Below are 26,570 nucleotides of genomic sequence, written 5' to 3' on the forward strand. Positions count from 1 at the left end.
CACATGGGCATCATTTCTAATCCTAGCAGCCCTGCTTCCCAGCCAGCTTCCTACTTGTGGCCTGGAAAATAGTCGAGGACGGCCCAAAGCCTTGGGACCCTGCACCCATGTGGGAGACCTGAAAGAGCTCCTGGCTCCTGGCTTTGGATCAGCACAGCACTAGCCGTTGGGGTCACTTGGGGAGTGAATCATTGGATGGAAGATCTTCCTTTCTGTCTCTCCTCCTCTGTACATCTGACTTTCAAATAAAAAATTTTAAAAAAGGATTAACACTGATCAAATTCTAAGGAATCCAAAACTAAATAATGTATTTCCTAGCATCTCCTTGAGGGCAAGTAACCTTTATCTTTTTGTTTAATGGGAGCAAAGACACCTTGAGATGACCAGATTCAGATAACTAAGCCCAAATTAAGCACTCTTCTCTACAGGAGCAAAAGTCAAATACAATTACATCCACGTGTTACAACTACATCCAGATTTTACATCCAAATACTTTACTTTAACAGCAAAAATGACAGTCTGCACCAGAATAAACCAAATATAAGAATACAAGATCCATTTTAAAGACAGCTAGAAAATGTTACCAGGACTTGAAAGCAAGGGTCAGGTAAGACACACTGTATTCCTGGACAGCTAGATTCAGAACCTTTAATATATTGACTAAATCAATACACTCTAGAAACAATACCAAAGGAAAATGTCAGCAGATTTTTCATCAAACCACACACATTTATATTAGAGTTCACCAGGAAAAGAAAATGCTCAAGACCAGCACTTCAAAAAATAACTAAGGAAAAATACCTTACTAAATATGAAGCCATACAAAACTACAGCATATCAAATAGTGTGGAATTACTATAAGAATAGGAAAATAACCGATGGACAAGCATGTCCAATCCTACATGTAGAAAACCCTAGAGATACCACTAAACAAACGACGGTTAGAATAACAAACTCAGTAAAGCAGAACACAAAATAAACGCAAAAATAAGCTCCATTTCTTTTCCTCAACAACTTTCTACCCCCAAAAAGAAACCAAGAGAGCAATCTCATCTATGAACAAAAACAATAAAATTTTAAGAAATAAATTTGTTACAGAAAATGCAAAATCCATACAGAAAACAATTAGTAACAATACAGAAAAAGAATTGGTACATGACAGTAATACTTTCTTAAAATCTCACATTAATGTAATACAATATTCTTAAAATGTCCACACTACACAAAGCAACATACAGATTTAACAGAATTACTAGCAAGCAAACAAAAAAAAAAAAAAACATAGAAACAGACAATAGAACAGGGAAAGTGTGAGAAACGGGGGATAGCAGGGCAAAGGACATAAACTTTCATCTTACATGACAGGCAAAGCTCTTTGAAATCTAACATACAATAAGACAGTGATAATTTCACTCTTAGACATCTAACACACAACAAGAGGGCAATCATACCGCTCAGATATCTAACATGCAACAAGAGGATGATAATACCATATAATGTACTGGAAATTACGAGTGGAGATTGTTAGGTACTCTGAGTTTTACTTGTAACAGAAAGCATTCTTCTGACAGGCTGGGATATCTAAATCTAATACTACCTTTTGATCTGAAATTTTTAAATTGCATAGAATTCTATCTTCTTTATTACAAGTCCATATTGATAACACTTAGGCTTGACCTTAATCCATGCTTAACTATCAACCTTTTTGTGTATATGAGTATCTTTATACATTCTTATTATTTTTAAAGGATAGATTTCTGCACATGAAATTGCTAAGTCAGAGCATACTCTTCTCTGACTACATCCTCAACAATAAGTTATGCACAATAATCTGGAAATCCTAGAGGGTTAGGGCAAGCCAAAGCAGCAGCCTGCCCAGAAAGTCAAGCAAAACCTCTACAATTCCTTGGTTTAAAAAAAAAAAAAAAAAAAACACCTCAGTGAAAGATGTCAAACTTACAACAAAGCAAAGATGGCTTAAGATACCTACTGGAACTATTAGAACACTTCAAAGAACAGAAGTTCAGGAAGGGTATTTGGGGTGACTTTGAGTTGTAGTATGACCAAATGTAAATCATTAGCTAATTTTTCAGTGTTAGTAATCAAAACAATGGCATTTCATTTGGATGTAAATGGATCATCAGCATCCCCATAACTGTCACCATCAACATTATAGGCATTTGCATCTATATCCTACTTTGTCTTCACCCATTTTGTCTAATGGGTCATAACCATCAGTGCATCACGTCTGAAGAGAGTATGCCTCCTTGTTTCCTGAGCTCTGCACCAGAACCTTGCCTGCGCACTGCTCTACTCCTTGTCTGACAGACACCTTGTCACTACCTCTAACAGAATCCTTCCATTATCTCAATCCCATTTATTTATCTCTCTAACCAACATCTCCTACTTTTCAAACTCATTCTGTATAGAAACTCAATGCCACTAACTTTTTTTTTAAAGATTTATTTTATTTTTATTACAAAGTCAGATATACTGAGAGGAGGAGAGATAGAGAGGAAGCGGAGCTGCCGGGATTAGAACCAGCGGCCATATGGGATCAAGGCGAGGACCTTAGCCACTAGGCCACGCTGCCGAGCCCAATGCCACTAACTTTTGACCAGACTAGGACCTTATAATCTAATAGCCTATTAGATTATTTTCCCATTACTCCCTTATTTCTCTCCTTGATCAGTTTAAAGTCTAAGGTTATAACCACTGCCCTTAAGTTCACTGCATTGCTCTGACTTCACTACTACAGCATCAGCAGATAGATCTCCTGCCAGATCTTAGCCTCTCTCAGCCTCCATAATCATGCAGCACAATTCCTTATAACAAATCTCTTGACATAAACAAATACAAATGTAAACCCCTCTGGAGAACCCTGAATAACACAACTGGCTTCTTTCCAGTAAATATGGCTGACTCCAAAGTCCATGAGTGTAATAGATTCCATATCTCTCATCCCCTTGAGCCCATTCTTTTGCCTTTATCTTGAATTGTAATTTTTTTTCTACTTCTCCAACAATAAAGTCCCATCATTACATAAGAATACTGCAATTTCTCCCAATTTTAAAGGGAAAAAAAAAGAGCCTCAACTTGGTGAACTGCTCATCCCTCTTCTTCTTTTTATAGAGAAAAAAAATACACAAAGAATCACTATACCAGCACTTCCATTATGACTCATCCAAATGTCTCTTGAACCTGTTGTAATCCCTCCATTTCACCTAAAGGGCTCATGTTAAGGTGACCAAGGACCTGCATGTTGACAAATCCTATACCAACTCTCAGTTCTCATCTGGGTCAATGCACCTGCTGCAAATGACACAATGAGTCACACCTTCTTGAAACATGCTTATTGTGCTTCTGGGATAAATCTTGATTCTCCGTGTGCATCAGTAAGAGTTCCTTCCCAGTACCTTTTGTCAGTCCTTCCTCATTTCCCCAATCTCTCAACATCACAGCATTCCAGGATTCAGCTCCACAGATCCGTTTCTGTCTGCTTCTACCCTCTTCCTTGAAAATCACATCTAGTTTGGTGGCTTTTAAGTCAGTTCAAGTATACTGATGGCTTTCAAACTTGTGCAATTAGCCTAGACCATTCCTTTGAACTTCAAACTTGGATAACCTACTTATTTACTAGATTCCTAAATGTCCAACTGGTCTATTATACTCAATAGGTAGTCATGAAACTACTTCTGTAACATTCTCATTTCCATAAGGACACTTCCATCTTTTCAACTGTTCAGGTTCAAAACAATGCAGTTGGGGCTGTTGTGGTGGCTCAACAAGCTAATCCCCTACCTGTAAGCACGGCAACCCACCTGGGTGCCAGTTTGTGTCCCAGCCACTCTACTTTCCATTCATCTCCTTACTTGTGGCCTGGGAAAGCAGAACAGGATGGCCCAGGTCCTTGGGCTCCTATACCCATGTTGGCGACTAGGAGGAAGCTCCCTCTTTTATGTGTGTGCATTGCTCTTCCTTTCAAAGAAATAAACTAAATCTTTAAGAGACAGAAACAGAGCCTATTCAATGGAAAGACATCCTGATTTCATGTACACAGAGACACAACATTATTAAGATGTCAACACCATCCAAAACTACCTAGAAAGTCAATACAAATTCTGCCAAAAATTCCTACATGACTGTACAAAAATAGATTCTCAAATTTTAAAGCAACAGCCAAAAAAAATAACAGGTCTCCCACATGGGTTTAAGGTCCCAAGGCCTTTTCCAGGCCACAAGCAGAGAGCAATGTGGGAAGTGGAGCAGCCAGACACAAACCGATGCCCATATGAGAAAGATCCCAGCATTTGGAAGGGAAGGATCAGCTAACCGAGCTACCATCGTGCAGGGCTCATGGTTAATTTTTTTTTCAAGATTTTATTATTATTGGAAAGCCGGATATGCAGAGAGGAGGAGAGACAGAGAGGAGATTTTCCATCCAATGATTCACTCCCCAAGTGAGCCGCTAAGGCCGGTGCTGCGCCGATCCGAAGCCGGGAACCAGGAACCTCTTCCGGGTCTCCCACGCAGGTGCAAGGTCCCAAAGCTTTGGACCTTCCTTGACTGCTTTCCCAGGCCACAGGCAGGGAGCTGGATGAGAAGTGGAACTGCCGGAATTAGAACTGGCGCCCATATGGGATCCCGGGGCATTCAAGGTGAGGACTTTAGCCACTAGGCCATGCCGCCGGGCCCCATGGTTAATTTTCTTAAGACACTCATGCACTGTAACTCTGTGGTTCTTCAGAAACACAGCTAGTAAAATACCATAAGCACCTCAAAGCTTCGTGGCCATGACCTTTACCCTCAACTAATTCACTTTTTCTTTAATGCAAAACATTTCCACCTCTTGGTAGCCATTGTTTTCATTGTGCTTTCCCTTCAGGATCAAGCTGGTAAAACTTTATATGATTTCCCATTATAATTCTCCCAATAAATGTTTTATAATCTTAATCCCCCTTGTGCAAAATTTCCACTGAAGACTTCACCCTTATTTGCAGTTGTTCTGAGCATAAAACTTTCATACCCTTCAAGCAGAAAGTCTGCTGCTCCACTTTTGCTTTCCAGTCATAACTGTGTGCACTGAGCTAACTGAGATGTTCATGGTCTTGGCTGTAGTTTCTGCTATGGATCACTGATCCTCTTCAGTGAAGGAGTTCTCATAAGGCACAAGTAATTTCATCATTCTCTTCCTTAAACTTCTAGATGTTTTTCTTGCTTTCATCATAGCAGAATGCATGTTGTTCTGATAGAGGCTCTTTGCTAACTAATGTCTTACTCTTCCTAGTTCCTCAAATTATACACCATTCAGACACAAAAACAAATGAATTTTTTTATAACATTTCACAATTAAGATTTTCCACAAAACTTGTCAGACTGAAAGAGAGACTGAGAGAGCTCCCATCAGCTGGCTTAATCCCTAGACACTTGTAATGGTCAAGCCTCCTCACCTGAGCCAAAACCAGCAGTCAGAAACTCAATCTAGATCTCCTACATGAGAGGCATGGATTCAATTGACTGAAGACATCACTTGCTGTCTCCAAGAACGTACATTAGCAGGAAACCAATCAGGAGCTGAGACAGAAACTGAATCCAGGTATTCTGATATGGTGTGCAGGCATATTAATGGCTCAAGATCAAATCTTGGCTCCCTCATGAACTTTTTTCAAGTTACCTCATATAGATCAATGGAATAGAACTGAAATTCAAACAAATAAATCCAAGCATTCATGGCCAATGAATCTTTGTAACCAAGTTCCTGAGTCCATTCAGTGGTGCAAGCATGGGTTTGTCAATAGATGGTACTAGATCAACTGTATCAACAAGCAAAAGAGTGAAGTTACATCTTATCAAACACCATATACAAAAACATCAATGACAGAAAGTCAAAATTACAAAACTATTAAAACACAGATGAAAATCCTCATGACTACATTTGGAAATAAATTCATAGATATAAAACCAAAAAGCAAGTAATTTAAAATTTTTATGCATCAAAGAATACTATCAAAAAGTGAAAAAAATTCAGGCTAGAAAAATATTTGCAAATCATACATCTGCTAAAGATTTAATACTCAGAATTTAGGGGTCAGCACAATGGCTCAACTGGCTAATCCTCTACCTCCAAGTAACAGCATCACATATGGGCGCCAGTTTGTGCTCTGGCTGCTCCACTTCGCAGCCAGCTCCTTGTCTGTTGAAAGCCCAAAGCCTTGGCACTCATGGGAGACCCAGAAGCAGCTTCTGGTTTAGGATCGGCTTAGCTCCAGCTGTTACAGTCATTTGAGAGAGAATCAGCAGATGCAAGATCTTTCCCTCTATTTCTCCTTCTCTCTGTACATTTGCCTTTCCAACAAAAGTGAATAAATCTTTAAAAAATATATTTAAAATACAAAACGGTCTCCCATAAATCAACAGAAAGTCAAACAATTCAAAATAAGAGCAAAAAATTGAATAAACACTTCCCCAAACAAGCTGTGCAAACATCCAAGAAGCACATGAATATAACCTGAACATCATTTGTCATTAAGAAAATGCAAATCAAAACCACAGTAAGATACCACTTCACCACTAGAATTGTTAGCATAAAATGCAAAGTAAGTCTGGTTGAGAGAGTGGCCAAAGTGGCACACACGTTACCATGGGGAAAAGCAATGTAGTTGATCCTCAAAGAGTTAAACAAGAAGCTTCCCAGAGGACCTAGCAACTCCATTCCTAGACCGGACACTTGTTTACCAAGGTCACTATCACACAATAACCAAACAGTGCAAACAACCCAAACAGTCCATAAACACAAGAAGGGATAAAAAAATAATATGTATACACGCAGACATACACAGTGACATATTACTCAATTATAAAAGAAATCGAGCTCTGATAAATGCCACCCAGAGAGGAACCTGAGAAAAGTATGATGAGTGAGACTTGCCAAATTCAAAAGGACAAACATACTAATACGGTTCCATGGATATGAAAGGCCCAGACTACACAAATCTATAGAAACGCATAGTTGACGTTACTAACTGGGTGAAGGCGGCAAGGGGAAGTTACTCCATATTGGTTTTAAGTTTTTGTTCAAAATATGGAAAAAAAATTCTAGAAATAGAATACAATGAGTGAGTGCAATTGTCAATGAATCACATATTTAAAATGGTTAAGATGGCAAATTTTATACATATTTTGCCAGTTTCTTTTGTTTTAAATCATTTTTTGACAACTCTCCAACAGCTCCAGAAAGAAAGTAAAAATATCCCACCCCAAATATATTTCCTTGGCATTTCAGTTAGTCAAAGAAACTGCACACTTCTGGGCCTAGCAGGTGACATAGTAAGTTAATCCTCTGTGGTACCGGCATCCATTACATGTGCCACTTTGAGTCCTGGCTTCTCCACTTCCAGTCCAGCTCCCTGTTTATCATCTGGGAAACCAGCAGAGAATGGCCCAAAGCCTCGGGATCCTGCATCCACATGGGAGACCCAAAAAAGAAGCTCCTGGCTCCTGGCTTCAGATCAGCTCAGCTAGGCATTGTAGACATTTGGGGAGTGAACCAGTTGATGGAAGACCACTGTCCTCTCAGGAAAATCTGCCTTTTGAATAAAAATAAATCAATACTGCATACTTCTTGAGACACAAAGCTATAAAAGAAACAGATGTCTATGCAGGAAATTTACATTAGTGCTGGAAACAGCCAGAGGATATAGAGATTGGTGGTCTGTCATAGAGCTGAACAGAGATCCCTACAGCTGGCTGTTACCTGGGAGACACAGTTGCCTAACAAAGCCACCCTTGCTCACTGTGCACCTCCTCCCCTCAACTCTGCAGCCTGAAGTCACCTCTCTTCTTCCCTCCGGAAGCCCATCAAGCTCCTATCCCTGTGTGGAGGCCTATCTATCAGTGTCCACTTGCATCTGTCTGCTGACTCTCCTACTCTTGCACAGCTCCTGTGATGCTTCACATCAAAAACTGGTAGGATTACTTTCCCACTCTACTGCTCTGTCTACTGTCCATTCATTAAAGAGAGACTGCAGGTATCAAAATCTCGGGGGAGGGGAGAGTGTAAATTTAAAACTTCTTTACATTTCCCATCTCCTTTAGAACAAAAGCTCAAATTTTCAAAGTAGTTTGGTCTTTCCGAACCAATCTCTCCTACACCGCTTTTTTCAATCAGATTTTTGTCTCCTAGCATCCCCTATTATCTCCCTGGACTATAGCTTAGCAGGCCTCCTAGGCTGCTCCTGGTATCAAAACCAAGCCATATCCCAGAACGGCCTGAAACAGATACCCAGCTCGGAACCCCACACCCGGGCAGGTGATGATGGTGCAAGAGACTGAGGACCTGTCACCCATGTGGAAGACCTGGGTGTGTTCCAGGCCCCTGGCTTTGCCCAGACCCAGGCCCAGCCATCGTGGACTTTTGCAGGAGTCTACTCCATCTGCCTCGTCACCCTCTCTCCACTAAGTAGCTGTTCTTAAAATGCCCTTTTCAATAAATCATTGCCCTAAATGTCTATTATAAAACTGCAGCTTCCACTGTTCCTGCTAGGACAGGAGGTGAACTGAGTAGGGCTGGCTCGTCAAGCCCCTGGTATGTGCAAAATCTGGCATTGGGAGAGGTTCTGAGGGAGAAGCCTGGGCAACTCCTCTGGCAGGACACAGACCCTGCAGGTAAGCGCAAGAAGCATGATAGGAAACAGCCCAAAACAGGCCATGGAAAGTTTCCCACTGGCATACATTTGGCATGGGTCGGGGCACAGCAGGCTGAATCAGTTCACATCATCCACTGGCAAATCCGAGCACCAGAACAGTGTGGGTCAGGCTGGGTTCAGTCGCCAACAAAACCCAGTGCACAATATGGAATGCCAAGGTGAGGTTGCCTGTGCTGGATGTGGCTGCAGCGCCCAACCAGAACGCATGAGAACCAGCAAGGGAGGGGCGGAACCAGCAGGGGCAATATGGAGGGGTTCCCTTGCTGGATAGGTACTCCCACTGGAGAGCGTGAGCTGGGATGGGGGCAGACCAGTCTAAGCAGGGCTACAACACATGTGTGCCTCATGCAGACCAGATCAGGGAAAAGCCAAGCTGGACTGATTATTCCTACTGGTGCAAGCATAAATCAGAGTGGGTGAGGGTTGTTCAGGCTTAGCCACAGCATCAGATGGCAGAAGCTGGCACTGGGGGTTAATTTTGTCAAGTCAAACCACAGAACCACCTGGAGAGTGCATAATCTGGGAGTGGGACAGGCCTGGGGGGGAAATAGTGGGCTCCTCCCTTTCGGGTTACTATTCCCGCGGGAGGGCATGAAAACTAGGACGGGGGCTGGGCTGGCTAGACAAAGAGGTAGACAACAACATCCGTGAGGGCTGGATAGTTGAGCTGGCTAGATGGAACTAAGCTTTAATACCCATTGACATGTACGAGAGCCAAATGGGATGTGGGACAGACCGGACTAGTCTGCTACACATACTGGCAAACCAGGGAAGGGGGCGGGCCTGGTGCGGGTTACTGTGGGTCGCTCCAACTAGGCTGCAGCTCCCACTGGTTTATGTGAGGGCCGAGTATGTGCTGGGCAGAACCAGGCTGGACTGCAACACCCACTGGTTCCAGTGGAAGTCGGGGCTGAAAACAGAACCAACCCAGCAATTGCAACCATCAGCTGACCGTGGTGATGGATTGTGCCAGGCCTGTACTTGCTAGTACATACAAGAATCTGGTGTGGGAACACTTCACACAAAGTCTCTTTGGGAATCTCCACAATCGAACTGCCGGACTCAGAACCCTAACCAAGAAAAGACAGAAGACAGAACAAGTCAATCAACCACCTCAGCGAAATACTGAGCAAATGGAGACTCTATCATGGACTATGTCAATCATTGGATTTTTCAATGACCTCATCGTGCTTGGAGTGGCGAGACTGGCAGCAATCCATAACTGGTGAACTATCAAAACCACCTGAGCATGAATCTCAGAGCATGCCCCACATCCAGGACTTGGGGTGGTTGGGAAACAGGGTGGGACTTCTCCCTCAATATCCCCCTTTACCTCAGATACATGAAGGAAACACTATGGAAATAACAGTCTTACCCACTCTCCTATAGCCCTTGAACCTTTCTACCCTAATTAACTATGTAAAGATTGTCAAAAATATAATTAAAAAATGAAAAAAAAAAAACCTGCAGCTTCCTAACCCCAACTGCCCACATCCACTCTTATCTGCATTACTCAGTGTAAGAATGTCACCTGTGACAAACTGTATTTGTTTTTGCATCTTTCCACCAAAATGTGAGCCTCGAAAGCAGAAAGCCAATGGTCTACTCTGTTCATTGCTGGCACCTTTAGTTGCCTAGAGTGGTATTCAATTAACATGTACTGGATTATTAAAAGACTGAATAAACGATGTCCAAATTTGAACTGGCCTATTCATGCTGACCTCCGACCCCCTAGAGATCAACACCCCAACTACGAGGAAGCTGCCTGCAACTTCCCAATTTAACTTCTTGAGGATCTTGTCGCCCTCTTCTACAGCAAGCATGCACCAGTACCGCCTCAAATGTATCGATAAAACATATAGCAAACCAGAAAAACAAAAATCAGTAAAGATTGAACAAGAACTCAAGAAACCCCAACATAACTTTCTAAATGGCAAATCAACATGGAGCTACGGCTTGCAGTAGTAAAGAACTATTGATGCAAGAACGCTAAAGGCACGCGACAGACCACCAGCGGCACACGTGGGGGGCGGGAGGGGCGGGCAAGCACACTTTGCGAAGGACGGTCTGGCACCCTTTTCCCAGGTGCTTCGGAGGTCGGGGTGCGGGTGAAGAAGGGATCCCCCAAACACACATCTGGGGCCTGCTCCGCGGAGTACCTCCAGCGTGTGTCTGCAAGGCCTAGAAGTGCAGACAGAGCCAGCTGGGGGGAAGCAACCCCGGAGGGGCAGAGGACGCGTTACCCTGAGAAGAGCTAGTCCAACGGGACTTCTCCTTCAGCGGGAGGACTTAGGGGGCTCCACAGGACCCAAGGATCCAGGCCAAGCGCCACAGCACCAAACTAGTTTCCCGCGAGAGCCGCGCGCAATCTGCGCACACAGTACAGCTCAGCAGCGGGAGACGAACCCGCCCACCCCCGCACGAGCCTGGCCACGCCCCAGCCGGCCGGCCCGTCGCCTTTCGCTCTCCTGCCGCCGCAGCCCGGGGCCGCCCAGGCCGGCGCGGCGCCGCACGCCTGCGCACAGGGCCGCGCTGCCGCGGAGCCCTTCGGGAAGTGTAGTCGCTGCGAGCGTGAGGGCGGGCCGCCGCCGGCCGAGTCCAGCATCCCCGCGGAACCTGAGGAAGTCAGCGCACTCCCGCCGCCACGCGGGGCCTGCTTCCCACCCTCACACCTGTCCGGCCGCCACCCACACGCACCCTGCCCGCGCGCTAGGCTGCGGTCCGGGCGTGCCCGGAGGGACCAGACGCCCTCCTCTAGAGCCCCTCAGCCGCCCGTGCGGGGTGGGGGCGAGGGAGGCGGGGTCCCGACCCGCCTCCCTGCTCGGCTCCCCGGCGGGTGTCGGGCCGGTGCCGGAACCGAGGCGGCGGCCGCAGGAGGGGCAGCGGCGGCGGTGGGCGCCGCGGGCGATGCCTCTGCCCGGCTGCTCGGGCGGGGGGCAGTGCGAGCGGCGGCGGCGCGGAAGGAGGCGGGGGGCGGCGGCTGCGGCGGCTGCGGCAGAGGGGCCGAGAGCTGGCGGCGGCGGCGGCGGCGGTCGTGAAGGGCATCGGCGACGGCGGCGGCGGCGGTGGTGATGGCAGAGACGCTGTGAGTGCCTGCGGGCTGGGGACCCCCGGGGCTGCGGAGCCCGGGGAGGCCGGCGGGGCGGTCAGGGACGGCGGAGGGCTGCGGGGTGCAAGGCGGGCGCCGCCGATGCTGCTGCTGCTGCCGCCGCTGCTGCCATCACCGCCGCCGTCCGGCGGGAGGCCAGCGCCGGGAGCCGGCCCGGTGCTGGGGGGCCCGGGCGGCGGGGGTTGGCGCAGGCCGAGGGGCGTCTGCGATTGTTCTCACCCCTCCCCCACCCCACCCCGTGTGTATGTCTCTGTTTGTCACTTGCAGCTGAAGATGGAAAGAGCCAGGCGGAGGGGAGGTGGTGGTGGCGGTGGCCGCGGCCGCGGCGGCAGGAATCTAGGGGGCTCTGGCCTAAGCAAGAGTAGACTGTATCCCCAGGCCCAGCACTCCCACTACCCCCACTACGCAGCCTCAGCCACCCCTAATCAGGCTGGGGGAGCAGCGGAGATCCAGGAGCTGGCCTCCAAACGAGTGGACATCCAGAAAAAGAGGTTTTACCTAGACGTGAAGCAGAGTTCCCGGGGCCGCTTCCTCAAGATAGCCGAAGTGTGGATAGGAAGAGGCCGGCAGGACAATATCCGAAAAAGTAAGCTGACCCTGTCCCTGTCCGTGGCCGCAGAGCTCAAGGACTGCCTAGGGGACTTCATCGAGCACTACGCCCACCTGGGCATCAAAGGCCACCGGCCCGAGCACGGCCCCAGCAAAGAGCAGAGCTCCCGCAGACGCCAGAAGCACCCGGCGCCCTCCCCGCCCGTCTCGGTGGGGTCGGAAGAGCATCCACACAGTGTCCTCAAAACGGACTACATAGAGAGGGACAATCGGAAGTATTACCTCGACCTGAAGGAGAACCAGCGGGGCCGCTTCCTGAGGATTAGGCAAACCATGCTGCGGGGCGCGGGCATGATAGGTTACTTCGGCCACGGCTTGGGCCAGGAGCAGACCATCGTCCTCCCAGCCCAGGGCATGATTGAGTTTCGGGATGCCTTGGTTCAGCTGATCGAAGACTATGGGGAAGGGGACATCGAAGAACGAAGAGGCGGGGACGACGACCCACCCGAACTCCCAGAGGGGACTTCTTTCAGAGTGGACAATAAAAGGTTCTACTTTGATGTGGGCTCTAATAAATATGGAATTTTCCTGAAGGTAAGTGAGGTGAGGCCACCTTACCGTAATACTATTACTGTTCCGTTCAAAGCTTGGACAAGGTTTGGGGAGAATTTTATCAAGTATGAAGAAGAGATGAGGAAAATTTGCAACAGCCATAAAGAAAAGAGGATGGATGGCAGAAGGGCCAGTGGTGAAGAACAAGAATGCCTCGACTAGAGTGAAATTGAACTCCATCAGGCAAAATTTTAAATCTTAGTTTGGCCAAAAGTACTGATCCATAACCATTTTGAAGAAGTTTTTTTTTTTTCCTCTTTTTTGCCCTTGGTATTATTAAGTAGTACCTCCAGTAGTTTATACTTCAAGAAGTCTGATTCCACGTTGTTATGGGTAGCTCACCTTAATTGTTATGGGAATCCCAACTTCCCCAAACTAAATTAGTTCAGCTACTTTAAGCTGCTCCAGACTATTGAAGTATGCAAATCAGCACAAAATGTGACATTCTGACCTTCTAAATACCATAGCTAAAATATACCTTGCATTATGACATAATCCTGAACAAAGATATATATCCTTAACACGAGTTTGTATTTAACAAGTCTTGCCCCGCCCCCCAAACACCACCAAAAAAGTATTCCATTCCTACTTCATTAAAAGCTCAAGCTTGCCTGTAGGACAGTTACCACAGAAACAGAAATTAACCTCCAGTAGAGTATCCAGATTTACTCATTGAAGTACAAGCAGAATAATTTTGTAATTGAATGTTATGAAACAGTACCATTAAAGAATCAAATTTCATTAGTCAATTAAACCTTAAAAATAGTTCTTAGTAATTACTATAGTATGATTTCTATAATTTCAAATTTTGTGGTAACTCTACAGTTCATAGTTGCCATATCAAAGCCATGGGAGAGTTTTAGTTGATTACACTAAACCAGAAACAATCCCGTCTTCACATCTGTTGATTGTACCATATGTGTTTACTGACTTCCCAAAGTTTCAGAAATTACTTTTATGTTAGTATTGGGTGAGAGGCTTCATCCAGTGGCTTTGCTATGGAAATCTTGGTAGTTTAGCTGTCCGTGCTAATTTAAGATTATGAGAGGGTTTTTTTATCCCCCCCCCAAAAAAATATATATGTATATCATGGACCAAGGTGTTCCTTTTTATGCCTCTTATCCAACACTATTTCAGAGGGGTTGGTGCACCAGTTAACTGATATAAAAATACATCTGAAATAAAACATTTTAATAGCACTTTTGCAATTGCTACCCTGGAACCATGTCAACACTTCGAGAATAAACCTGACTTTTACAAGTATTTTAATTCCAGGAAAGAAAAAAAAGTCATAATTTTTCTCTTTAAATGCATGTAGTTATCAGTCTGGGAAAAAATTGTAATTTAAAGATTGATTATAAACATATTTAAAAGAAAATGGCAGGTGTTTCCCAAGGTGCTCTTTATGCTTCTTAAAGAGGTTTACTTAGACAAGTCTCACCCAATTACCTGTATTAAAAATTCCTTTCCAGGAAGTGCCACAGCAACTTTTCAATACTTAAGCAATTTTTTTTAAAATTGGATAACTATATCCATTATGTGTACCAACCTACCCTGTATTCACTGACTGAAACCATCTGTTGAGCTACATTTTATTCTGAATGAAGTAACTGTCTTTTAACATGGATTTATTCATTTCCCATGCAGTTAAGTTCATATATTCATGTTTAAGAGCCAGAACACTGATGTCCACTCCCAAATACAGTTCTTAGGAAAGAGAGCTGACTTCGTGGATGGAGACCAGAATGTAGCTCCTCTTCTGTATATGTAATTCAGAATTATGTGAACAGTCTTTTTTTTTATTTCCTCGAAGGGTTTCCCCCAAATATGTTTAAGTCAGGTCACTAAGAAAACCTTGTGGTACGAATTAAGGAATTAGTTTCATTGGTTTATGCTAATTGAGAACAAGTACTCAGTAACCCAGACCTGTATGCTGGTGTTGGTTTGCAGATTGTATTTCACGTTTCCTCACTAGTGTGAAGGAATCTCAGTTCATTGTAACTGGACCATCTGGATCACTGCGGAACAACGGAAGGTTAGAAGACAATGTTAGTACTAGAGTTAATAGCACATGGTGGGTGTTAAGACTCTAACAGTAGCAAGGATTTTTAAACAGTCCTAAAACTGTAAAAATAGCTATGTAGTCTTGCTAAAAAGTAGTTCCTGGTATATGAAGGAGGGATGTGCACTTGAATTACTGTACTACTGATTGTTATTGCTGCCCATCATAGTGCCTATTAATAATAACCAACCTGTCAGACTTTGGCAAACTGGAACTGTGAATATTCCAGTATTCAATTGTTCCTATCACTATTGCTATGAGTGTATACTCTTTCTCTTAAAATCTTCCTTTCTAAAATATTTATATTCATTAGGTCTAAAATATTTCTCTTTTTTTTTTGGTTTTTAGTTAAATGAGATTTGAACATGTGTGTCTGTGTCCATGGACATATGTATAGGGACACACATAATACGTCATATTCAAATAGAAGTATCCTTCATTCATTGTATGTAAATATCAGTTTGATTTTGCATTTTAGTTACTTAAGGAAAATTAGTTAACATGCCAAATTTCACATCATGTACGTATCCCTCGAAGTTTTTACCATCTCACAGTTGCAAATTGGATAGATGCACATATATCAGCAGTTGAACATGCATTACAATCGTTAAGTCTTCTGCCATTCCTTTTGTTTCACTTTTTCATAGTTAATGCATTCACTAAAAAATTAAATGCTATGACTTTTTTGATACTTAAAATTCCCAAAAATTCATTAGCCATAATATGATCCAGCTCAAAACTCTGGTATTAGGACACATATTGCCATGTATCTTGTAAAGTAAGCTACTATTCTTATCTGTGCAATATAAATTTTATTTATCGTCCTTTGTAACCTAAATGGAGCTGCAAGTGTACATGGTTTTCTTCAAAGTAATGAGATCCCTGCCTTGATGACATTAACTGTTAAGGCAACTGGATGTTACAAGTCAAAAAAATGAACGTTAAAGTAGTAACCAAAATTAGTAGTTCTCTGTATAATACTAAAACACTGATGTTTGCACGTAATAATCTAAGCATTATGTGATACAGACTCAAAACTGTAATAATATAAGCTAATAGTTATGAAATTTAGAAACGGGTTCCTTGAATTAGTTGGCAGTATGCTCCTAGCAACTGAAAGCAACACTAATCTGTTGCTTATATGCAAATGATGCAATGTATTATAAAGGTATTAAAGTTCTGCCACATTTTATAATTTTCCTTGTTAAAGCCCCAAACTGCCATGTCCCTTAAACTTGAGTCAAACACAAGCTTATTTGCACTAAAGAGCATGGCCAAAAAAAAAAAAAAAAAAAAAAAAATGACAGGGTGGAAAAGCTAATTGGAACCTCTTGAAATAGTTGGTTCTAATGGGAGAATTTCACATTTGTCTATTTGCAAGCTATATGGTCCAGGCAGACAATCTGTCAGTTCACTAATTTAATAATGCACTTTACCTTTTGTATATAGAAGATGTACATTTATGCCACTTGACAGGTGAGATGTGTTTCGATAACTATATAGTTAGAATCTGTAGGGTGATCTCTTGCATGCATGTTTATGTTGGAACCGATGTAGTAACAGGTTTCCATTAGATTAATGTAACTAACAGAGAAGGGTAGAAGATGCTTTTGAAACAAATCCCAATATATTTAACAAAGAATTTTAAAGTAGAGTTCATATTTGTATTCTTAAGGACTAGAATAAATTTTTTTTTCTTTTTTTATTTATTTATTACTTTTAATTCATTAATTACATTGTATTATGTGACACAGTTAACTAGAATAAATTTTAAAAATCTTATTTCTTACCCAGATATTGCAGTTGAGTTCTGTCTAGTTAAGGATCCCTGTAATACCCTGAAAGTCAATTTTTGAAATTTGTCCTGACAAAAAAACTTTTTTAATGTTTTTTATGTTATTGATATTGGTATATGTTCAAGTAACCAATAAGAAGATAGTATATGATACTGTACAAGAATTTTAAAGTATGGTTATCTGATACAGCATTATTTAATAAACATTCTGACTAAAGAAATAAAGTTTAAAGTTAAGGAAATGCGAGGAATCTAAGTTGCTAAAATAAATACAGTATTTCAAGATTTGTTAAAGTACTAACGTTTGCGAACTATAAAGGGTATTGGGGGATTTAATGTCTTTTCCATCCCAAAAGCTGCTTAAGATGTACGTTTGGAAACTAGATAATTGTTGCTTAACAATAGGTTGTACATTATCTACTTTACTGAGAAACACTGTGTACTAACGATTCATCAAGAGTGTGCTATATTTACTGCATCCATTTTATATCTATAGATAAGAATACATTCTATATAGTCATCCTATCTTAATATAGTCATGTATTTATATTGTAACATTACAAATATTTTCAGTAAAATAAGCATTCATTTGAGCTGCATAAACAGGATGAAATTGGAATATGCCCTCAGATACTCATTTTTAATAAGCTACCATTGAAAACTGATGTATGTATCATCATTCCATTAAAATTTAATGGTTGAACATTTAAGTGAATAAGAAAATTTGAATTCACAAGTGATTTTTCTAAAAGCATTTTTTCATAGCTATAAGGAATTTTTTTCTTGTATTTTTTTTTCCAAATATCTTTCATTGGAACTATTTATGAAATCTGTTCCAAGCTATACACAAGGGCTTTACTTAGTCACCACTCAGTTGGAAGTCTATATTTACCAAAACAAAGTAGCTTTGGCAGAATGATTTAACAAAGACAAGTTAACATTGATTCTGTGACCACAGGATTGTACAGGTATAATATTTTTCCCACCAGAAAGGATTCCTAAATCTCTCTGAAGTTTCCTGGAGAAATGGTGCCTAATGGCTAGCCCATCAGGGGAGAACAAGGATGTTGAGACAATCCATCATTCACAACACTGTGGAAATGAACATGGGAATGTGATGTCCCCAATTTAATGCCATGTGAAAAATTGAGTTTTTCAATCACAGTAATTCTGTCATAAAGAAAATATACCCAAATTTGTACAGGTAGATCTTAGAAAAATAATGTACATTGTATCTTCTTGTGTAATTAGAGAAAAAAAATTCCTTGTTCTTCATTTGATATGGTATTTTAAATAATTTAAATTTATTTCAGTAATAGGGTTTTAATCAGTATTTTAAATATAGAAAAATATATAGTACAAAATTTAAACACAACAGATGGGTAGACAATGGAAAGTAGCAACCAGTATTAACAATTTCTTATGTATCCTTCTAGAGTAATTCTACATATTAAAACATACATGTACAAATATATATTTTTAAACATACAAATGAAGACATATACCCTATCATACTTAATAGTGTCAATTTCAGATTGCTCATTTGAAGGGATTTTTTTCTTTTGCTTAGATCTTATATTTGGTCTAATTAACATCATTCACTTTTAACTATATTCTAAGGGAGCATCTTCTTCCAAGGGAATGATTCGAAATCCATTGATATTTTTAAAATAAAAATATATCTAAGTATTGATTTAAGTATACACATATTACATTATCTTTGTTCCTATCCATCTTGCATTCCTAAGTTTCCCTCTTCCTTCACTAAAAAAAAAAAAAGGTCTTTTTTTTCCTGAAGTAATATAGTCCAGGAGGATCAAGATATCAAATATTTAACTAGCTATTACTTTAGACTGTGTTCTCTAATGAAACACTCCCCATTTTTAAAAGCTTTTAACAAATTACCTTTTTCAATTTTTACTGATTCTGTTATTACTTATTTTTAATCCATAAAGACCTTGCCATTATTAGAGGAAATGTTCTAACTGTATTAAAAGATTATATTATAATTCTGTAGAAATCCTTTTGTTTGTTAACATGAAGCTTTTATCTTTATGACGAGAAAATTTATTTAGCAATGTCATCAATCCAGGCCTTTAGCCAGGTTGTAGTACTACTTCTAATTGTTTAAAGCACTGACTTTTTTCATTGATGGACCCAGAGTCAGAAGTCCTTGGAATCAGAAGGTGCTGTGTCATTTTATGGAGGAGTGAAAATTAGTAGCTATGAGGTTGCATATACAACTAAACCATCTCCATCCTCTACTGAAAGAATATAATCTTATATAAACATGAAAATTTAAATTATTGACATTCCTTGAAAATATTAGCAAAACTACTTTTGATAGTTCTTCAGGTTCCCTCCACCCAACATCATCATTCTGTTTCACTTCCATCAGAAATGGACAGTAAGATCGCTTTTCTGTTGACTAACAAGAAAAAAATCTGAAAAAGATTCCTTACTTGAACCCTGAGGGATCCTATCTGGTTGTAAATTAAACCAACCAAAAATAAAAATTCCAACATAGTTAGAAATATCTTAAAGATTATGTAGGTTAAGGAAGAGTTGTATTAATGTGTAAGTGTCTATAAATTTTATATGAATGTTGTAAGATTCAAAATTTGAAGCGCTGACCTAAGCATTAGACTATCTCTATAATTGGTGGCAAGTTTTTCTGGTTATACAATGAGTGAGGTGTTGCTAGAGGACCAGATACCCTGAAACACAGTTTTAAAAGCAAGAAAGAGTTTGCTTTTGTTTCAGTGATGAAAATAACTCATTGTCTGGTACAGAAAAAAATTGTAGAGACCTTGAAGTGTTTATTTGTTTGCACTTAAAATTGAGTGTTTATGTGTTTTGGGTCAAAAGGAAGAAAAATTTACTTTCAAAAGTGAAGTTTATTTAAAAATATTAATGATTTACAATCCTTCATCAAAGAGATGCCCATGTTTGGGCTTTCTAGTAAATCCTATTTCCCAAACTTTATCTTCACTTCAATGTCCTTTGTGAAAATGGTCTTATTCTCATCGAAGCCAGTGACATCCATCAATAAATTAAAACATAAAAAATTAGTGCTGCTATAGTGAAGTTACTTTCTGATATGATTATGAGGAAAATAACTAATTTAAATGGGTTACAGAGATTCTTCTTTAACTGTTAGCTTTTTCTAAGATTAAGTAACAATCATTTGTCCTCTCATTTCATCTCTTTATGCTTAATTCTGAACTATTCCATCTAGTTTCATATTCCTAGGAAGAATATGAATAAAAAATTAAAGACAAAAGTTAAAGTTGCTCAAAGTGTAGGATTAGGTGGGGAAAGGCCTTTGATTTTTTAAATCAAATTCTTGGTATAAATCTGATCTTTTTTATTGAAAGTCAGAATTTCTTTCAGCTGAAACTTATTTTCAGGAACATTTCATATTTTGCCTTCCTTAGCATAAATGTATCTGCAGATTAATACTTTCCTTCAGGATTTGTTTTTCTTTTTACTATTTGTTGTAAATTTGACCAGGTTGTTGCCTAGAATTAAGAAGTAGGAAAGGAAGAGAAAAGATAGTGGAGGCTGACTTTGCTTCCCTGTAAGAGAAGAAATCAATCTAATTTGCATAGAAGAGATATTTAAACCATTCTCCAAACTAAATACCTATTTATTTTACTACTGAAAGGACATTTAGGAAAGATTAATTACTAAGACCTGCTTCTATCCAGTGTATGGCCTGACCATGAACGATGTACAGGAAGCTACAGTTCCCTGCTACTCCAAACTTTTGAAATTCCATATCAATGAAAAGTGAAAGAAGAAAAAATTGATCAAGAAAACCAGAGCTGGAAGAGTGTAAGAGAGTCTCACTTTATCTTAAAACAGCTATAATAATGCAGCCACCTGTGATGACAGACAAATGAGCAGTGTAGAACTGTCAGTTTTAGGATATCTATCTCCTGGCCATGTGGAAAAAAATTCCATTCTAACTCTTCATTAAGAGCAAGCCTGTTGTATACTGACCACATATATCTACCCTAGGCTTCTCATTTATTGCTGGAAATGATTTTACTGTTTTATATAAGATCTCCTTCTCGAAGGAGCATTGCTTGTCTCTACAAATCCTATGAACATTTCTTATATCTGTACAGCAGATGAATTTTTAAAATTGACACAGCTTCCTGGAATGCCATCAATCTTGGGATAGCTGTAAATTACACTACTAAATAATACACTGCAACGATCATGATTGTGTTCCCCAAGAGTCTACCACCACGTTGGGTCTCTACGTCTCAAGCAGTGATGTTTAATTTAAAACATCAGGAAAGATACCGACCTGCAGACATTGTGGTTCTGTTTTGGAAGGGCCTGTAACTGCTAGGATCTACCAAGATTAACCAATAGAAACTGCAAAGGTTAACTGAAGAAGCAGAGAGCAGCACACAAAATCCTCTGAGTCTTCTGCTGTGTCCTGTTAGGCTGCCAGGAGAGATTAAAAAGAGTGTCATGATTCTTCCCAGACCTCTTTTTTGTTCTTTTTTATTTATCTGAGATGCTGTTTAAGAAGAATCTAAGTGCATTTTGAGGTGCAAAAGCTCATGTATATCTTGCTAATGTCAGAAGTATCTTTGCACATAAATTAACCCCAAGTGATGAACAATCCTTGGCCTAGTGGAGGTTTGCAAAAGCAACTGGTTGCCCTGTCTGCAGCAAATCCTATCGAATAAAGTGACTTGCATAAATTTTTTTTCTCTTTTCTATCCCCACTCTTCTCCAAGTGTACTTTATGTTCTTAATTGCTTCCTTTTCAGTGTCGTTTGAAATCTAAATGGGATATGAAAGAATAGCTTCATTTGGTGGCTTTTTTTTTTACATTTGCCATTTTGTAGAAATTTGCCTCAGCTTCCATCAAACATTCCAAGCAGCTTTACCAAAAGAGTACACCTAAGTGCCAAAACTACCTAGCAAAATAAAACAACAGAACCATAAGGTTAATGAGGAACGATACGGGTATGTACAGACACTTAGATCCAAAACATTCTCTCTCCTTGGCAAATTTGCTGTGGAGACTGCTAGATCTTATTCCTAGATTCTTCAGACTAAGAGTGTGACCTACACCAGTGATCTGAATTATACCAATAACATTATACCTATTGTTGCTTGGCAGATACCCTAAAAAGGGAGTAACATGCTGAAATCGATTGTAAACAAAGAATTCTCAAATCCCTTTCATCATAGAAATCCCCCTCCCATGAACACTGTCCCCTTTTGGAAGTTAAGTAAGGGCATTAGTTTTTTTCACTGCCACCATGACCCTACTCCATCTTGTTTGTAAATGACTGAAACACAGTCAAAAGTAGGGCTACTATTGGAAAATTTAGAAATTTCCCTACAAGCTAGCTCTAAAGATGCTAAGAAGGGCTACTATAGTCAACTGATTTCCACACTCTCACCGTATTTTATGTAGCAATTTAGGCCCAGAAGAGAATACATTTCATCTGGAATGTGGACTGAAAGGTCAATTATTCCAGCTTTTCAGTATATAACACAGCTTCAGAAAATTATTTTTTACTTCCCTGGTTGACAAGTTATTTCAGAAATGAGTTGTACTCTGAGAAAAATTTCACCATTGACCATTTTTAAAGATAAATGGCCATAAAAGAACAATCCCATGAAGATTTATTAGTACTAAGAATTACTTAATACCTACTATTAACTATGGATTGCTGGGTCCCTAATATCTATTATGTCTCATCCTTAGAGCAACCCATTATCATTCCCATTTTTGTGTAATTTCCCAGAAATTTAAAAACTGGTGCAGTTTCTCAAAACTAACATTTGAACACAAATTGGCACCAGAACCAAAGATTATGCTCATTCAGTTAGGCAAGGTTGTGTGTAAGACTTTGGCACAATCCACCCCCACTGTCACTAGACATAAACCTGCCTAAGTTGAGAATTATATTATCCAAGACTATCTCCTTTATATGAGTCCAGTCACCAAAAGACACTTTCTTAGAGCAGCACTTATTTTGTTGATTAGCATTGGTGCTAATAAGCACAATGTATTTGATCTTTAGTACAGTTCACAGGATGAATGTCTGAACACAATCAGCTATTTCACAGAAATGTAATTGCTAAGTTTCCTCTTTCCTCAACTCCAGCAGAATAAACCGAGGTATGTGCCCTATTTGTAGACAAATTTTTCTCCATTACTCTAGAGCAATGTTTTACCAACTTCAGTGTAACTGAGAAGCATCTGCGGGATTTGTTAAGCCCCAGTTTTCTGGCCCCTAGCTGCAGAGTTTCTGTGTAGAAAGACTGTTAGGGTGCAGAAAGGACCAATAATTTGCACGCTTGACACAATCCCAGGCTGAGTAGATGTTGCTGATCTGGGACCCACATTTTAAGAACCACTGGACTGAGGTGGGGGTGGGGAGAGTTTACCTTAACTACAAGAGATAGGGAAGGAAAAAACCTAACCAACACAACTCTAAAAGCCTTGAGTGCTTTAACTCATTCTGCCCTGAGACATTTACAAATCTTAAAACATTCAACATTTTTTGTTTTAAAAAAAGTCTTTATGCTTTCATCACTCTTAATAACCTTTCTGGTTCTCATTTTTCAGCAGCCATTTTGAGATAAGTAAAATAGGAATTAGGATTTCTGAATCCTTACATGAAGAACTTCAGTGTTCAAATAAATGGAGACTAATAATTATTATGTAATATCGATACTTAAATCTTAGTAAATGAATAGTAGTACTTTCTCTATTTGAGAATTATTAATGCTTCAGGTTTTGTGAATATTAAATATTAGAACTTGGAGGGCCCTTGGATTTGCTCTAGTTGTTTAATTTTCCATTTTGTGAAATATTTCGTGTAACTCAAATGATTTGCAATTCTTAGAATCATTTGAGGGCTAGAGCTTAAGATGCTGTCTCTTGAGGTACCACAGATAATGAGAAGTACATAATATCTGTTTAAAACATACAGTATTTTAACATCTTCTCATTCACTAATATATATATAAGACAGAGGAGCTGTATAGTGTAGTAGTTTAAAGGGACTTCCTTCAGATTAACTGTTGGACTCATTGCTTCAGATTTGAAGATATTTAACCGACCAAACTCTTATTAAACATATTACTTAATATTTAAGAATAATTTATTCTGTTTGCCAACCTGTGGATATTCATTCATGTGTTGACCAAAACTGAAACCAGACTTTATATATAAATCTCTATTTTATATATATATATATGGATACACACACACACTTAACCCTCTTGGTAACTATCATTCCAGTGTACCACTTCCTAATCAAAAGCAGTAACTCACACATAGATATTTGAAACTTCTGCAGATTCATTAATTTCTTGTTCATTGATGTCTACTGCTCTTCAATAATAAGTGTTCATTAACTTCCTAACTGTGCGAAAACAGTTAACTCCCTGCCAACACAAATAGAACAAATTCAAAAGATTATTATTCATAGGCAGCATAACTTTTTTTTTACAAAATTCCCTGTCCTATTTGTATTATATCTACAATATACATTTCAGATCTAAGAAAAAAATAAGTTTAGAATTCTAAATAGAGTAGACTCAGCAGAGTGTAGTTTTATAAATTTCAGCTTAAGGTAAGGCAAATCTTCAGAACACTTTTACCTGCTACTGGACTTACTTAAGGCAGTGACTAGAACGTGCTTCATGTAGGATGCAGAAGGGGAATTGGTAAGTCAGGAAAGTTATTTCCTCAGAGATTCTTTTTAATTCCAAGAGTTTCAATTTATTAGAAATAATACTTGGAATGTTTAAATTTGGATCTTCTGTTAATTTACCAACTTGAATAACCCTCATTTCAAATATTCTAGTATTATTCTAAAATATTTGTTCATTCCTCCAACTCTTTGTTTTGGAAAAATAACTTGAAAACTGTTTTCCAGATTTTCCTGAATCTTACTAATTAAGTGAATTAAATTATTTCCATGAAATTTACCCTGTTAAAATAAGTGTACATTTTGTAATTTTCAGACAATTTTCATTTTAGTTCTTAACTTAGTGTTTATATTGCCATTTCAAAACTGCCTGCTGCAGGTTTATTTAGAAAAACAGCTCACAGCAGTGTAAATTGATAAGCTACATTACTGACTACTAGGGATTTTTAACATAAAAATTCATTAAATTCTGCTTAAAGATGTCGTTCTCCATGCTTTTTTCTAGCACTACTATAATAGAAAGAAGCACCATGGTTTTTTTTTTTTTTTTTTCATTTTATATTGAGTTTTTTTTTTTCTTCAGAAGAATAAATGTCCAAATAAGTTCATTATGGCTGCAGATCCCACATGTGATTCTGGCCTGAAAAATGTTAAGCCTTGGTAAAAGGAATAAGAGTAGCTATAGTGAAAATATCTAAATTCAGGATCTGGTGTGATGCAGTATGAAACTATTCTGCCTGGAAGCACCCACTTTCTTGTCAACTCTCCCAGCCATCTGTGCTTTTGTGTGATACTGTAACATGTCCACATTTCAAATGGGCAGTAGTACCTTTTATGGAGAGATTGAGTAAGTTGAAATAGGTTGCATCTAGATGTGAGAAGTCACTGTAGCACCCATTTTTAGATATTTAGCTGAGTAAAATTTACTGCACAGCACTCACAAGTTTTATACACACACACCCAAACACAGATAAGTTACAGAGTCCAATCCTATCCTCCCCTTTTTATGCCCCTGGAGAAGTAATGGCAGATTGATTTTCATCTTGTTTGTCACTACAATTGATTGGTTATCCTGAAGAGCTATATTTAAAGTCTGTATCTACAGGGCAAGGTACAAAGAAAAACATCATTCGTGCCAAATATTTGCCATTTTAGTTCTCATTGTTGCACTAAAAAATTTCAAGTTGAGCCAGATAGTAGTTGTATCACAAATTATCATATGATGTGGCTAGGAATGTATCTCTTCTAATACTTCCAAGAGATTATCTAAATCCCATAATACCTCCACTGAAACAGCAGAGAATCCTCTGCACCTCCGAAGAATTAGCTAGGCATGATGCTATCATCGAGGATACACTTGAGCATTGAACTCTGCCTCTCATGAGTCCTAACCACCATTAAAAACCATGGCAAACTCCCTTTATTTTTTTAAATTTATTTTTATTACAAAGTCAGATATACAGAGAGGAGAGACAGAGAGGAAGATCCTCCGTCCGATGATTCACTCCCCAAGTGAGCCGCAACGGGCCGGTGCTGTGCCGGTCCAAAGAGCCAGGAACCTGGAACCTCTTCTGGGTCTCCCACATGGGTGCAGGATCTCAAAGCCTTGGGCCGTCCTCGACTGCTTTCCCGGGCCGTCCTCGACTGCTTTCCCAGGCCACAAGCAGGGAGCTGGATGGGAAGTGGAGCTGCCGGGACTAGAACCGGCGCCCATATGGGATCCCGGGGCTTTCAAGGCGAGGACTTTAGCCGCTAGGCCATGCCACCAGGCCCGCAAACTCCTTTAAATTTTAGTTTGGTGATTCTCAAACTTTCATGTTCATAGTGTATTAGAAATATAGCGTAATGCATAAATTCTGGTATTTAAGTTGTTATACTGTCCATATTGGTGATCTTTCTGGACAGCACGAGAAAGGCCGGATTGTTCAGCACCTCAGCTCAAACTCAAACTATTCTTAGGGTACAGCTAACCTCTCTCTCACTGCATGCACCTGAGATTGCACAGTCCAAACATGAGTCTTGCCAGTCTGAACTGAAT

The 26,570-nt window shown here is 40.1% G+C and overlaps 2 protein-coding genes across 7 annotated transcripts in view; one reads left to right on the forward strand and one right to left on the reverse strand.

Moving 5' to 3' along the window:
• Positions 1–26,570, reverse strand: part of WRN (WRN RecQ like helicase) — a 207,031-nt gene that overhangs the window by 108,830 nt on the left and 71,631 nt on the right. The window contains exons 3-6 of the mRNA XM_058669837.1: positions 24,154–24,262; positions 21,151–21,293; positions 16,474–16,621; positions 14,902–14,993 (exon numbers count right to left, since the gene is read on the reverse strand). The gene's annotated coding sequence lies outside the window, so the exon portion shown is untranslated. The remainder of the gene's footprint in view (positions 1–14,901; positions 14,994–16,473; positions 16,622–21,150; positions 21,294–24,153; positions 24,263–26,570) is intronic.
• The window catches only part of PURG (purine rich element binding protein G), a 34,851-nt gene continuing 19,931 nt past the window's right edge, over positions 11,651–26,570 (forward strand). For 3 of the 6 annotated variants that reach the window (XM_058669832.1, XM_058669836.1, XM_058669834.1), the window contains exons 1-2: positions 11,651–11,790; positions 12,082–12,957. In XM_058669832.1, coding sequence (XP_058525815.1) covers positions 12,088–12,957 — 870 coding nt within the window. In that variant the 5' untranslated portion in view covers positions 11,651–11,790; positions 12,082–12,087. Of the gene's footprint in view, positions 11,791–12,081; positions 16,686–20,965; positions 21,059–26,570 lie in introns of those variants that run through there. The other 3 variants (XM_058669833.1, XM_058669831.1, XM_058669830.1) reach the window with 3 other exon arrangements.

This window comes from Ochotona princeps, chromosome 11 (genome assembly GCF_030435755.1).
Source record: "Ochotona princeps isolate mOchPri1 chromosome 11, mOchPri1.hap1, whole genome shotgun sequence".
Taxonomy (NCBI): domain Eukaryota; kingdom Metazoa; phylum Chordata; class Mammalia; order Lagomorpha; family Ochotonidae; genus Ochotona; species Ochotona princeps.